The 13,781-nt window shown below is 56.5% G+C and overlaps 1 protein-coding gene across 8 annotated transcripts; it reads right to left on the bottom strand.

Annotated features, from left to right (window-relative positions):
- Window positions 1-714: 714 nt before the first annotated feature.
- FDXR (ferredoxin reductase) lies at window positions 715-10,352 on the bottom strand. 8 transcript variants are annotated; one of them, XM_059048559.2, is made up of 12 exons: window positions 10,063-10,227; window positions 9,192-9,289; window positions 5,475-5,570; window positions 5,154-5,276; window positions 4,853-4,966; window positions 4,415-4,516; window positions 3,081-3,188; window positions 2,693-2,777; window positions 2,360-2,559; window positions 2,106-2,277; window positions 1,313-1,483; window positions 715-1,160 (listed from the first exon to the last, which is right to left on the bottom strand). In XM_059048559.2, the coding sequence occupies exons 1-12, from the start codon at window positions 10,139-10,141 to the stop codon at window positions 1,030-1,032; spliced, it is 1,479 nt and encodes a 492-aa protein (XP_058904542.1). In that variant the 5' UTR covers window positions 10,142-10,227; the 3' UTR covers window positions 715-1,029. The 8 variants fall into 8 exon arrangements, with proteins under 8 accessions (XP_058904542.1, XP_066876901.1, XP_058904543.1 ...); XM_067020800.1 differs by having other exon boundaries at window positions 9,997-10,222; XM_059048560.2 differs by having other exon boundaries at window positions 9,695-10,198.
- Window positions 10,353-13,781: the final 3,429 nt, after the last annotated feature.

Below are 13,781 nucleotides of genomic sequence, written 5' to 3'. Positions count from 1 at the left end.
CCGGCCGGCCCACCCGCCGCCCGCTCCCGTGCTGCTCTAGGACTCCTGTTGCCGCCCTCGCGTCCCTTCTCCCCTCTCCACGACTGTGTCCCCAGACCCGACAGGACACTCGGGGCCAAGTGCAACCTCGGAGAAAACAGGCTGCCCGGAACCCTGGGTTCGAGCCCAAAGCTCACTGGGTGTGTGACCTTGGGCCGGTTAATTCCGAGAATCCCCCAGTCTATAAAGTGAGGCCAGCATCTTGGGGCCTGGCGTAAAAGATGGTGAACAGGCTACGGACGTTGAGGTACTATTTTTTAAAGGCTTGTCCATCTGGCTGGAAACCAACAAAGGCGGGAAGGACAGAGTGGGGGACCCGCACCAGACAGAGGGGCCCCCCAGGGAGTAGATGGGGCACGCTGCTGCCCAGCTCCTTCTTGTTTGGGTTGTACTGGGGACTAACCAGGGAGGGGACCCAGCAGTAGGACCAGCAGAGCAGGCAGGCTGGGGTCACAGGGTGCCTGCCGTGTGGGCAGAAGGCAGGCAGGCCGCAGCAGCAGGGCCCAGCTGAGAAAAAGAAGGTGGGTGCCAGGACTGGCTGCCAAAACCCCTCAAGTCCGCAAGAGGCCCCTGAGCAGGGAGCTGGCTCTGCAGCGCCACCTGGTGACTGGAGGGGAGCTGCAGCTGGAAGGTGACCCCGGGGCCCCAGAAGAAGGCGCACATCAACCACTGTCCCTCGGTTGCAGGTGTTTTATTTCCAGCGTATTTCCGACCTGGTGACCCTCCACAGTCCAGCAGGAGACAGGCAGGAGGGAGGAAGGTCAGCCTGCACCTGCACCCATCCCTAAGGAAGGTCATCTCCTTGCTGAGAGTTACCCACAGTGTCAAGAGCGACCTTCTGGCACGAGGAAGTGCTCAGAGGCCCCCGGAAAAGGGGCAGCCGAGGCCTCACGCCAGGACGGCCAGGCGATGCAGAGTTCTGCTCAGACTGACCCCGACCCCGACCCCCGCACAGCACTCCTCCCCTCCGTGCCTGCCTGGGATCTGGTCTCAGCGTCCCAGCAGCCGCAGCATCTCCTGAGGATCCAGCAGCTTCTCCCTGGGCTTCCCCGCACCCTGGCCCTGAGACACCTCCTCAGCATCCAGCTTCTCCCAGTCCGAGAAAGACACAGGCCAGACCCCTGCGGCAGAGGGAAGACGGGTCACTGCCTCCACCTCCTCCTCTACCCCAGCCCAGAGCAGCCCCCTTCCGAACAGTGAAAGGCCCGGGGACCCCCACCGGGGACACCGCCCGCCCCCCACCGCCTCCCAGGAGATCACACGGGGCCCAGACCTCGGCTGCCGAGCAGGGCCTTGACGGCCGCATAGCCAGGCCTGGGGCCAGACGGCAGCAACCCCGCTTTCAGGTCCTGCAGCAGAATCTGGCCGGTGACGAAGCTGTCCGTCATGGTGGTGGTGATGACACCTGTAGGCCCCCGCTTCACCCAGCCGCTGCAGTAGAGGCCTTGGAGAGGGGTAACAAAGGGGTAAGGAGTGGGGAGCTGGCTGGACACCCCTGGCACGCCGGGGCCTCAGTACACACACACGTGCACGCGCCTCCGTACACCCCACGGCCTCCCAGCATCCATCGGCTGGGCCCACTCTGGCCACTGGCCCGCTGCCCTCAGTGCTTCCCAACCTGTATTTACCATGCCCTCCCCCCTTACACCTCAGTGTCCCTGTAGAGCAGGAGCTCCCTCTAGGAGCTGGGTCCTGCCCACCTTGTTTCAACAGGCTCTCAGTAAACACTGAATGAATGAATGATGACTAGACAGGTATGTGGATATTAAATCAGGCTGGAAGCTCGCTGAGGCCAAGGGGCTGCTGCTTCATCTCCAGTCCCAGCACTAGGCCTAGCCCAGAGCAGGCCTCAGTAAATGGAATGACTTAATAACCAGACATCTGTGTGGGAATCTCAGCTAGATTGGGAGCTTCCTCTAGGGCCAGGAGGAGGCTGGGGCAGGGCCAGGGTCTTGGGACAGGGCCTGGCTCAGAGCAGGTTCTCAATGCATGTCACCAGATGAATGAATGAATGTGCGTGGCCCCGGGAGACACCAGCCTCCCTGTCCCCCACTGCACCCTCTCACCTGGCACATCCACGACCCGGCCCTCCACATTGGGGATGACCCCGAGCTTGGGGTCAAAGGGCACACTGGGGTCGATGGGGCGGCTCTTATAGCCAATGCTGCTCAGCACCAGCCCACAGGGGAGGTCCTCCACGTCTCCAGTGGGCACTGCCCGGGTGGCCTCACCAACACCCTGTGGGGAGAGTGTGGGAAACACCAGGCTGGGGCTGGGGAGATTTGAGAACGGGGGTGTCTGTGGGTAACGGGAGACTCACCTCCAGTCTGGTGACCGCCAGGCGGATGCCTGCCACCCGCCGCCCGTCCGGCGAGGGCAGCACCTGCTGGGGGCTTCGGAAAAAGCGGAGGCCCCAGGCGCGGGAGGCCGATGCCCGGCGGGCGACCTCCGCCACTTCTGGCTCCTCCGTGGCTGCTCGAAGCAGTAGTTCCATCAGCCGCTTCCTCGGGCGAGGGACCTCTGTTAGCAACACAAAACATCTCAGGGCGGTGTCCAGGTTACAGCCCTCTCCCCTAGTGCCCTCCCCCAAGCCCTCTCTGACCTAGACCATCCCCTCCCTAGTGAGCCAGGGGGCCGGGCCAGGGCCCCTCACCCTTGATTCTGTCCTGAAGGCCCAAGAAATCCGCAGGATCCAAAATGGGCCGAGTTCCTGGTAACTGAATCATCTCCCGAAGCTCCTTGGCGGTGTGGGCGGGGAGTGGGGGAGGAGTCAGGCCTAGAGCGCTGTCCACTCTTGGGCCCACCCCAGAGCCCAGCCCAGGTGGGAGACACTACCAGCTCCCACCAGCACGGAAGGCACTGGGCCCCAGGCGGGTGGGAGACACTACCAGCTCCCACCAGCACGGAAGGCACTGGGTCCCAGGTGGGGGGGCCCTGCCTGGCTCTCCCTCTTCCACCCCAGGCAGCTCTGCCCTGCCACACCCCCCAAGGAGCAGGCCATCTACTTGAGACCCTGGCCCCTCCCCCTCAGGCCCCAGCACCTTAACGGTGAAAGCCACTTGCAGGGCTCCACGTCGGCCCACTATCCACACCGTCTTCACCTGACTCTGTCTCAGTGCCCCCAGGGCAGCCTCCGTGATATCCGTTTTCTGGCACAGAAGGAGGACCTTAAAGTTGTTGGACACTGACAGCAGAAGGGACCTCTCCATTAGCTGGGCGGTGAGAAGGCTGGCAGCCTGAAATGGCACCGCTGCCCACCCCCCCGTGGCCAGATGGAACACCACTGCCAGTTCTGCAAAGGGCTCCAATTAGTAGCAAACCAGGCCCACGCTCTTCATTCAACAAGCGTTTACTGAGTGTTTACCACGTGCCAGGCACTGTGCAAAGGGCATGGGTGGGGGAGTGTCAATGGTGAGCAAAAGAGATGTGGTACCGGCCTCCACAGAGCTTCTGATCTGGTGGAGAGAGAGACTTATCGAATATTCAATAAAAAGAATAAAATTGCAGTGGTGACTTGTGACCACCTAGAGGGGTGGGATAGGGAGGGTGGGAGGGAGGGAGACGCAAGAGGGAAGAGATAGGGGAACATATGTATATGTATAACTGATTCACTTTGTTGTAAAGCAGAAACTAACACACCATTGTGAAACAGTTATACTCCAATAAGGATGTTAAAAAAAAAATTGCAGTGGTGACAACATGCTTTGAAACAGAAGTAGCCAAGTCTATGGGAGGAGAGTATTACAGGGAAATGGACCTATTCAGGTCTGTGGAGGCTTCCTGGAGGAAGGGACAACTGAACCAAGAACTAAAAGATGCAAACAGGTTAACAGGCAGGAGGTGAGTTGAGAGGGCTCTGAGCAAGATGAATGGTGTGTGCATACTGAAAACTTTTTTTTTAAAAGCCTATGTGAAAAAAAATAAAAAATAAAAATAAATAAAAAATTAAAATTAAAAAAAAGCCTATGTGGGGATTCCCTGGTGGCGCAGTGGTGGAGAGTCCGCCTGCCGATGCAGGGGACGTGGGTTCGCGCCCCGGTCCGGGAGGATCCGCGGCTGGGCCCGTGAGCCGTGGCTGCTGAGCCTGCATGTCCGGAGCCTGTGCTCCGCAAGGGGAGAGGCCACAACAGTGAGAGGCCCGCGTACAGCAAAAAAAAAAAAAAAAAAAAAAAAAAGCGCCTATGTAGCTGCAGAAAGTGAAGGGGGAAGTGGTATGAGACGAAGCTCACAGGCTGCCTTCTAGAAGGCCTCTGCCCAGCACCAAGGGGAAACAGAGGCTCAGCGTGGAGGGACGAGGCCCAAGCCCTGCAGGCAGGGCACCCTCTCCTTGGTGTGACCCCCCTCCACCCCTCCGGCCCTTGACCTACCCACTCACCTCCAGGTGCTCAGGTGGCGTCAGCAGGATCCGGGCCACATCCAGAGCCACGTTCCCCTGCCCCACAACCACGGCCGTGTCACAGCTCAGGTCCGGCGCCAGCTGGAGGACAGAGGTCTGGATAGGGGTCCCCTAACCTTGGCCCCAGTCAGGCTAATCTCAGCCTCATGCCCAGTCCCCGGCCGCACCCTCAGGCTCCCCTACTCTCGAAAAGTCCACCCGCCCCGAGCTTCAGCTCAGGTCCCTCCACCCCGACCCGGCGCCCTCTCTTCCCAGAGTCCTCCCCGCTCGGTCAGCCTGATGTCTCGCATCTCATCACACTGCGAGCTTCCCAGGCCTGTGGCTCCCTGTTCCCCGAGCTGTGGCAGCCAAGAGCTGCCCCCGGCCCCAGCTGAGGAGTGGGGAGGAGGAGGCAGGGCGAGCGCTCCCTAAACTCACCGCCCGGTTCTCAGGAAGCCCGTTGTACCAGCCCACGAAGGCCCGGGCTGAGAACACGCCAGGCAGCTCCTCTCCGGGGATCTCCAGGGCCTGATTGTCCTCCGCCCCGTAGCTCTGAGGAAAGACCCAGAGGCCTCAGCAGCAGCTAAGACGCCAGGCAGCCCCCGCCAGGCTCCCAGCGGCCTCCCTCCGGCTCCTCCTCCATAGCCTCTGCCGTGGCCCTCACCCCTACGTCTTCCACCTGCTGCCACCAACCACTGCGGCGGCTCTGCCCCCCTCCCCCCCCAACCCCCGCGCTCACCAGCACCACGGCGTGGTAGGCGTCCCGCAGCTCCTGCACGGTCACATCCCTGCCCACCACCACGTTGCCGTGGAAGGCACAGCGGTCAGACTGGGCCGTCCGCGTAAAAGTGTTGATGACATTCTGCCGGGGCCCAGAGTGGGAGGGGTTCGAGGGTGGGGCAGCTCCAGGGCTCGTGGCTGTGCCACCCTCACCCCACAACGTCCGGGGTAGCATCCCCCCAGAGGGCCTGGGGTCATTCCATGCGGTCACGGAGCCTCCCTTCCCTCCTCACCTTGACCAAAGTCTCCAAAGCCCTGCTCCCAGCCCAGGGAGACCCACCTTCACCTCAGGGTGGTCAGGCGCCACGCCAAAGCGCACCAGGCCAAAGGGCACCAGCTGCTTCTCGTAGATGTCCACGTGGGCCCGGGAGTGGTGCTGGGGGAGAAGGCAATGGCTGATGGGGCCGAGGGGGGCCCCTGTGGGTCCTGCCCTTCCCAGGAAAAAGCAGGAGAGCCCAGCTCAGTGGGCTAACGAGGTGGCCTTGACCCTCTGCGAGGAGAGAGAAAGGCCCACGACTCCCCATCTGCCTTGAGAGCCGGGCTAGAGGAGTGGGCAGCACAGCGCCAGGGCAGCCAAGGCCGGACTTCAAGGACTGCCAGCCAGCTGAGATGGCGAGCACTCTGGCCTGCCAAGGAAGACGGCAGCTTTCCCCCCGCTGGAGCTGTATCAGGGGAGCTTCTTCGTCCACTTGGGTCAGACGTGACACACAGCCCTGCCCCAGAACCCGCGGACACTTCTAGAAATGCCCAGCCCGTAGATGACCTGAGAACCACCCTTGGAAACTCAAACCTGCTTTAGCTCTAGCCTCCAAGACCATCCTGTTGGAAAGCGGACCGGCAGGACAGAGACTTAGAGGCACAGCTGGGGCATGAGGGGAGCAAAGGGGGATGGAAGTGGCCCTGTAGGGCCTTAACTATACTTACACCTCTACTTCCCTATCGATACTTTTGAGCTTTGAGCTTTTTCGGCTGGCAATAAGATACTGGAATGTCCCCCCTGGGCAGAAACCGTTCCGAGCAAACAACAAAGGCCTGGAAAACAGGACATGTCTGAGACATGCCCTAACTGCGAGCAAACCAGTATGGCGGGTGATAAGAATGATTAAGCCAGAGTTTAAAGGTCGCCCTAGCCAACCATAACTCATGTGACTCAACCCCCCACCACAAAAACACGAAAATGTAAAGTAGGCATCCGACAGCTAACCAATCAAGGAACTAGAGCCAAGACCCCACTCCGGTAAATGTAAAGTAGGCATCCGACAGCCAACCAATCAAGGAACTAGAGCCAAGTCCCCACTCCGGTCCGGAACAAACAAACCAATGAGAAAAAAACCCTTGATATATCCACACTCTGCATAATGAAAAATGAAAGCTATAAAATGTATGTGATTCCGCTTGGGGGGGGTTCCTCTTCGGCCTCCTGCGTGAGGACCAAGGAACCCCAGTGCACCGGCTCCTAATAAACCTCTTGCGTGTTGCAGCGACTCTCGACTCTTGGCGGTTCCCTCGGAGACCGTTCAGGTCTAACAGCCCTACTCCTAGTCTTAGAAAAATCAATCTCACTCGTACGTCGGTTCCACATTGCCTGCCCCCCACCCCGGGGCACCCAGGGGGGCCGTGGGGAAGGCTCAGGTTTGGGGGTCGGGCAGACAAGTGTGGTGTAGCTCTGCCACCAAACAGCCACATGGCCCTGGGTCTCAGTCTCTTCCTCTGTAAACCAGGACAGATGACACGCCCCTCTCAGGGTTGTTGGGAAACATCTCAGAAGTCAGGATGGTGAGACTCTGGGCCACAAGCAGGTCCAGGGTCAAGCAGTTGGGGCTCCCGTGGATGACACTACCCTGCCTCGCGCCCCGATCGGGCTCTTGGCGCGATTCCACACTCCCCATTCAGTGGGACTCGAGGCAAACGAGCTCCCGCCCTCCAGCAGCCCTCACCCCAACAAAGCCTCAGGCTCAGCTCCTCGCCTTTGCCACACCCAAGTCCCGGCCCCCCACGCGCCCATCCTGCCTCTCGACTCTCCCCACCCCCCTCAAGCCCCGCGGACTTCGCTGTGCCCTTGAAGAGCTGCAGTTTTGTAGTCGACAGCCACGGGGCCAACCCAGCCCCACTGCTATCTGACTCTGTGCCGCTGGAATGTTCCTTACTGGACCACAGAACATTCCTTCTGGCGTGGGATTCTGGATGAAATGAGCAAAGCCTACACCCTTAGCCCAGGGGGTGACCTGCTGTGAGTGTTCAATCAGAAGCTGTCATTACCATCACCCTGGTTTTCGTGGTAGTTGTATGTCACCACCTTGCTCACAAACCTTCCCTGGCTATCTTGCAGTGGGACAAAGTTCAAACTGCTGAGCCTGGAGGTATCTGCCTTCCCATCTTATCTTCCCTTCTTTCCAGCTGTGGAGCCTTCCCTCCAGCTCACAGGGCTCTCTCCAAGGCCACCTCCATAAGGCTCAACCCGCAGGACCTATTTACTGGGTCTCTCACAGGACTGGCCTCATCTTCCAGGATGCCCCTCCTCCCTAGCTCTCACAGGTCCCTCCAATCCCTCTGGCTGCTCTTTTCCAGGCCCCTCTTTCTCAGTCCCCCCTCTAACAAGAATATTCTCTGAGGTTCTTCCAATCTGAGACCCCCTCTTCCCTTGCCCCAGCACACATTCCCTGGGGAATTGTCATCTGCTCCCTCTTGTGGCCTCAAATTCCCGTGAACTTACTGATGACATTCTACTCTCTCTCTTCTGCCCAGACCTCCCACCAAGCCTGAGACCCCTGAACAGCTCACCCCAGACACCTCACACCCATTGGGATGAAGTCAGTCCTCCCCTCCCCCAAACCTCTCCCTCTCTGCTCCGGGGTCAGAAGCTGGGGCTCCTCCCTGACTCCCCTCTACCCTGTCCAATCAGACCCCCGTCCTCCCCACTGCTCTCTCAGCCACCAGCCCTGCCTCTCGCTCTGCTGTCTGCCCTGCAGCCAGAGAGGGCTCCAGATCAAAAACGGGGTGTTGGGCTATCCTGGTGGCGCAGTGGCTGAGAATCTGCCTGCCAATGCAGGGGACACGGGTTCGAGCCCCGGTCTGGGAAGATCCCACATGCCGCGGAGCAACTGGGCCCGTGAGCCACAATTACTGAGCCTGCGCGTCCGGAGCCTGTGCTCCGCAACGAGAGGCCGCGATAGTGAGAGGCCCGCGTACCGCGATGAAGAGTGGGCCCCGCTTGCCACAACTAGAGAAAGCCCTCGCACAGAAACGAAGACCCAACACAGCCATAAATAAATAAATAAATAAAATGTAAAAATGTAATTAATATATTCATCCTTTCTCCTCTCTCTCCACAGCAAGGTCATTGTCCTACGTCTCAGTCAGTCTAGGTCTCCCGCACCCCTACCCACCCCACCCCCACCAACTCACGCCAACCCATGATTCTACCTCCCTCCTCCCTCCCGCCAAGGTCTGCCGAAGTCTCAAGGGTAACCAGCAACCTTGGGGCCCTGCCTGCCAAGGCTAATACTATAAACCTTGAGACCCCGGCCATGGGGTGGGGGCAAGGCATGGAATGGAGGGTGGAGAGCAGGATGGAAGGCCAGCATGGCATGGGGAGGGCTGGAGCTATTGGCGAGGAGAGTGCAGTGAGGTGCCTAAAGTTACAGAAATCCCCGAGAAGAGGGGGCGGCCTCAAGATGCAGGATGTTCGGGACAGAGTGGAGTCAGAGTGGGAAGAAGGGAAGACGAGGGGCAGGACAAAGTCATCATGCAGGTCTGCGTAAGCTCCCTGGAGTACTTGGCCAAGAAGGCATAGCCGACCGTCTGCCACAGACCACTGACCATCACCCATGAGGCAAACACACTCCTCTTCTAGCTGAGGACCTAGAGTGGGGAGCCCCAGGTGACAAAGCATGAAGGAAATGTCCCGTGCTTTTAAAACCCAAAGGAGTGGAGCTTGCCCTTAGGATTGGAGCAGTAGGTGAATCAAGGGAAAAGGAACCAGGAGGAAGCGGCTTACCTTTAGCAGGTGTTGGGCGGTGTAAAAGCCAGCTGGGCCACTGCCCACCACACAGATCTGGGGGGTCTGCTCCTGTGTGGAGAACTGCTGGCGGAAGCCTAGGGCAGGGGGGACCGGGGAGGAAGGTCAGTTCAAGACTCCCTCCCCATCCCAGACCCCAACTTCAGTGTCCAACAGAAAATGGAGTTTTCCAGGCTCCACCCTTATCTATGCCCTCCTTCTCTTTTTCCTCAAAGCTTTGGCGTTTGCAGGGTCCCTTACTTCATCTGAATTCCCAAAAGCTGTGTCTCCATCCAGAGCCCTCCTCTCACCCATGAACTTACTACGCCGCTGAAGATGGCCTACTCGACAATCCCCATCACCCCTGAAGCTTCCCTGCTCAGCACTTCTTAACTTTTCTCACCGGGTTCCCAACCCACCCAGCTAGAATACCACATCCTTCCAACAGACCCCATATCGCCCCTGTGGATCTCCCCACAAGGCCCCATTTTGCCTCTTCTTACCTCTCTCTCCACAGAGCCCTCTATTGCCCATAGAGGCCCCTGTTTCGCCTCAGACTTCCCTCGTGCCCCACAGACCTCCTTATCACCCCCATTCACTCCTTCTCACTTCTGTGGACATCATGGTCTCCCTTTCTCACTTTTGTTGACCCCTGTCTCACCCCAGGAGCCTCACATATTACCGCACAGGCCGCCATCTGCCCCTGTACACCACCCCCATCTCATCTGCATGAGTGGACCCCTCCAGTCTCGCCCCGGTCCCCTCTCTCTCCCCTCTCCAGCCCTCCAACCATCTCGGCTCCTACTCCTATACTTAGCGCTCGTAGGCCTCCCCGCGCTCCCATTCAGCCTTAGAGGTGCCCTGCTCCTACTCTGGGTGCTCTCGGAAGGAGGCGGCCGGGTCCGAGACCATGCCGACCAGGGCCACCAGCGCCAATAGCGCAGAGCCATGCCTGGAAAGAGCAACTAGCCGACGGACCCGACACCGCCCCGATCTCCCGCGCCAGCTCCGGCCCCTCCCTCGTACTTCCTGTGACCCCGCCCACAACCACGGCCCCGCCCCAAGTCCCGCCTCCCACGCTCCAGGAAAGCACAGCGTGGCAGCTCCACCCCCACACCCGAAAGAATCCCGCCGCCCTAATGAAAAGCCCGCCCCCGCCCCCGCCCCCGCCCCGGTCCACCCCCGCCCCGGTCCACCCCCTTCCTCTGAGGGCCCGCCTCCCAGGACTTCCGGGCCGTACGTGACTCATAAATTGCTCCGTAATCTTTACCCTCCCTCCAATTATCTGGAGCCTAGGGTTGGAGGAGAGCAAATCCCCATTGCTGTTTCAACCCCGCCTGAAAGAAGGAGCCAATTAGAAAGGAGCTTATTTTACTTACCCCCCCCCCCATCCCGGAAGCTGTCGTCGCTCGCTGATGACGCAGTTGCCTTTTCCATTTGAAAGCGTACCCCGGCTCGTTTCCAACTCAGCCAATCACAAGCCAGGTTCAAGCGAGCCTCCCCGCCCATTGGGTAATAACCACAGAGTCCGGAAGTCTGGAAAAAGGGTCTCCAGGCAGGACTTCGGGCGTTCCTTTCTCTGGAGCCGAGCGTTACACAGGTTTGACTCCGATAAGATGCTGTCCAGGTTGGGCCAGGGAGAATTTTTAACCTTGGAGATCTTGTTGCTTAATCGTCCTCCCCTTTATATAGGTGAGGGAACAGAGAGGAGCGTCTTGCCCTCTGTACCAAGGGCAGAGCCAGATCTCCCACCCTTGTCTAGCAGGCTGGAATAGGGTGAGGCGAATGAGGCAATGGGCTGGAGTGCAAAATTTAAGGGGGCGCCAAAAACCTCAGTAATCAAAGTAATAATCTTGTAATGCAATGTTTCAGAAGATCAAAATTAAGGCAAAAAAATCCACAATAAACAACATGTATTTTTATTTTTTTAATTTAATTTTATTTATTTTTTATACAGCAGGTTCTTATTAGTTATCTATTTTATACATATCAGTGTATATATGTCAATCTCCCAATTCATCCCACCACCACCACTATCCACCCCCCGACTTTCCCCCCTTGGTGTTCATACGTTTGTTCTCCACATCTGTGTCTCTATTTCTGCCTTGCAAACTGGTTCATCTGTACCATTTTTCTAGATTCCACATACTTGCGTTAATATACGATATTTGTTTTTCTTTTACTGACATACTTCACTCTGTATGACAGTGTCTAGGTCCATCCACGACTCTACAAATGACCCAATTTCATTCCTTTTTATGGCTGAGTAATATTCCATTGTATATACGTACCATATCTTCTTTATCCATTCGTCTGTCAGTGGGCATTTAGGTTGCTTCCGTGACCTGGCTATTGTAAATAGTGCTGCAGTGAACGTTGGGGTGCATGTGTCGTTTTTTTTTTTTTTTTTTTTTTTTTGCGGTACACAGGCCTCTCACTGTTGTGGCCTCTCCCATTGCAGAGCACAGGCTCCGGACGCGCAGGCTCAGCGGCCGTGGCTCACAGGCCCAGCTGCTCCGCGGCATGTGGGATCTTCCCGGAACAGGGCAAGAACCCGTGTCCCCTGCATCGGCAGGTGGACTCTCAACCACTGTACCACCAGGGAAGCCTGCATGTGTCATTTTGAATTATGGTTTTCTCTGGGTATATGCCCAGTAGTGGGATTGCTGGATCATATGGTAATACGAGATGTATTTTTACTTATTTATTTTTATTTTTATTTTTTTGCGTTACGCAGGCCTCTCACTGTTGTGGCCTCTCCCTCTGCGGAGCAACAGGCTCTGGACGCGCAGACTCAGCAGCCATGGCTTACAGGCCTAGCCGCTCCGCGGCATGTAGGATCTTCCCGGACTGGGGCACGAACTCACGTCCCCTGCATCGGCAGGTGGACTCTCAACCACTGCGCCACCAGGGAAGCCCCGAGATGTATTTTTAAATGACAGGTCCGCAGTCACATCTGACCCAGTGATCCTGATGCTGCCTCCCCCACCCTTCCCCCAAGGATGTGAAGCACATCCTTGGAGAAGCCTTTCCTGACCCATCCTCTCCCAAGCTGGGTTAGGGCCCCTTTTTGTCCCTGCAGCACTCCAGCCCATCATTACCTATTACACTGCTTTATCATTCTTTTTTTAAAATAAATTATTAAAATTTTATTTATTTATTTATTTTTGGCTGCGTTGGGTCTTCGTTGCTGCACGTGGGCTTTCTCTCGTTGTGGCGAGCGGGGGCTACTATTCGTTGCGGTGCACAGGCTTCTCATTGCAGTGGCTTCTCTTGTTGCGGCGCACGGGCTCTAGGCACGCGGGCTTCAGTAGTTGTGGCTCGCCGGCTCTAGAGCTCACACTCAGTAGTTGTAGCACACGGGCTTAGCTGCTCCACGGCATGTGGGATCTTCCTGGACCAGGGCTCGAACCCGTGTCCCGTGCATTGGCAGGCGGATTCTTAACCACTGCGCCACCAGGGAAGTCCCTATCATTCTTACATTATTTTTTTTATTGAACTTGTCGACTGAAAGAAAAATGCACAATGTGCACATCGTGAGTTCAGTCTTATTCCGGGACCTTACTGAGGACTGTAGCCCAGGAGACAGCTTCTCAGATTACTCTGAGAAACTGCTCCAAAGAGGTAAGGGAGGAGCCAGGATATATATGAACTTTTTTTGCTGGGAAAAACATGTAGTCAAGCAAAAAAAGATTATTGCTAATGACAAAGAACAGACATCTCGAGTCAATGCTTTTAGTGCTTTTCCATGTAAGATGCAAGAATATGGAGTCACTGAAATTTTTCCTTAGACATATAAATTAACTATCTAGGGGCCAGTATATCCAAAGCACAGAATGCTTCCTGTTTTTCCCCATCCTGAACTCCCCCTTAGGGATCATTGTCAGTGGGTGACTGCAGTAGCTAATGGCTTGATTCTTGTAGAACTGGAATGGCAGGCAACACTTTTTTCTTTACAAAGTACAATGAACAGAAAAGTGCAGAAACCGTAAGTGTACTATTTGATGAGTCACCATGAAACACAACCATGTAACCACCACTCAGATCAAGTAGAACATGGCCAGCACCCCAGGAGTTCCTTGTGCCCCTTCTAGTCACTTCCCCTCCCTCGTACTCAGAGGTAAATACTGCTCTGATTTCTAATAAGTCATTGTGTTTTGTGCTCACCCCACTAGACCAGCAGTAGGCAAACTACTGTTTGCAGCCCAAATCCTGCCCACCACCTGTTTTTGTATAACCCACAAGTTCATGGCTGTTACATTCTTAAATCGTTTTTCTAAAACTGTAAAGAATAATGTTCTGCGACATGTGAAAACTACATAAAGTTTAAAAAAAATTCTTTTAGGGATCTCCCTGGCGGACCAGTGGTTAGGACTCGGCACTTTCACTGCCAGGGCCCGGGTTTGATCCTTGGTTGGGGAACTAAGATCCTGCAAGCCGCGTGGCATGGCCAAAATATATATATATATATATATATTTATATATATATTAGAACACAGTGGTGCCCATTTCTTTACGTGTTGTCTCTGGCTGTTTTTGCATCTTGACGGCACAGTTGAGTAGTTGTGAGAGAGACCATATCATCCACAA

The sequence above is a fragment of the Kogia breviceps genome, chromosome 19 (assembly GCF_026419965.1).
Source record: "Kogia breviceps isolate mKogBre1 chromosome 19, mKogBre1 haplotype 1, whole genome shotgun sequence".
NCBI lineage: Eukaryota > Metazoa > Chordata > Mammalia > Artiodactyla > Physeteridae > Kogia > Kogia breviceps.
The sequence above is the reverse complement of the archived record's forward strand: the minus strand, read 5'-3'. Positions and strand labels throughout refer to the sequence as shown.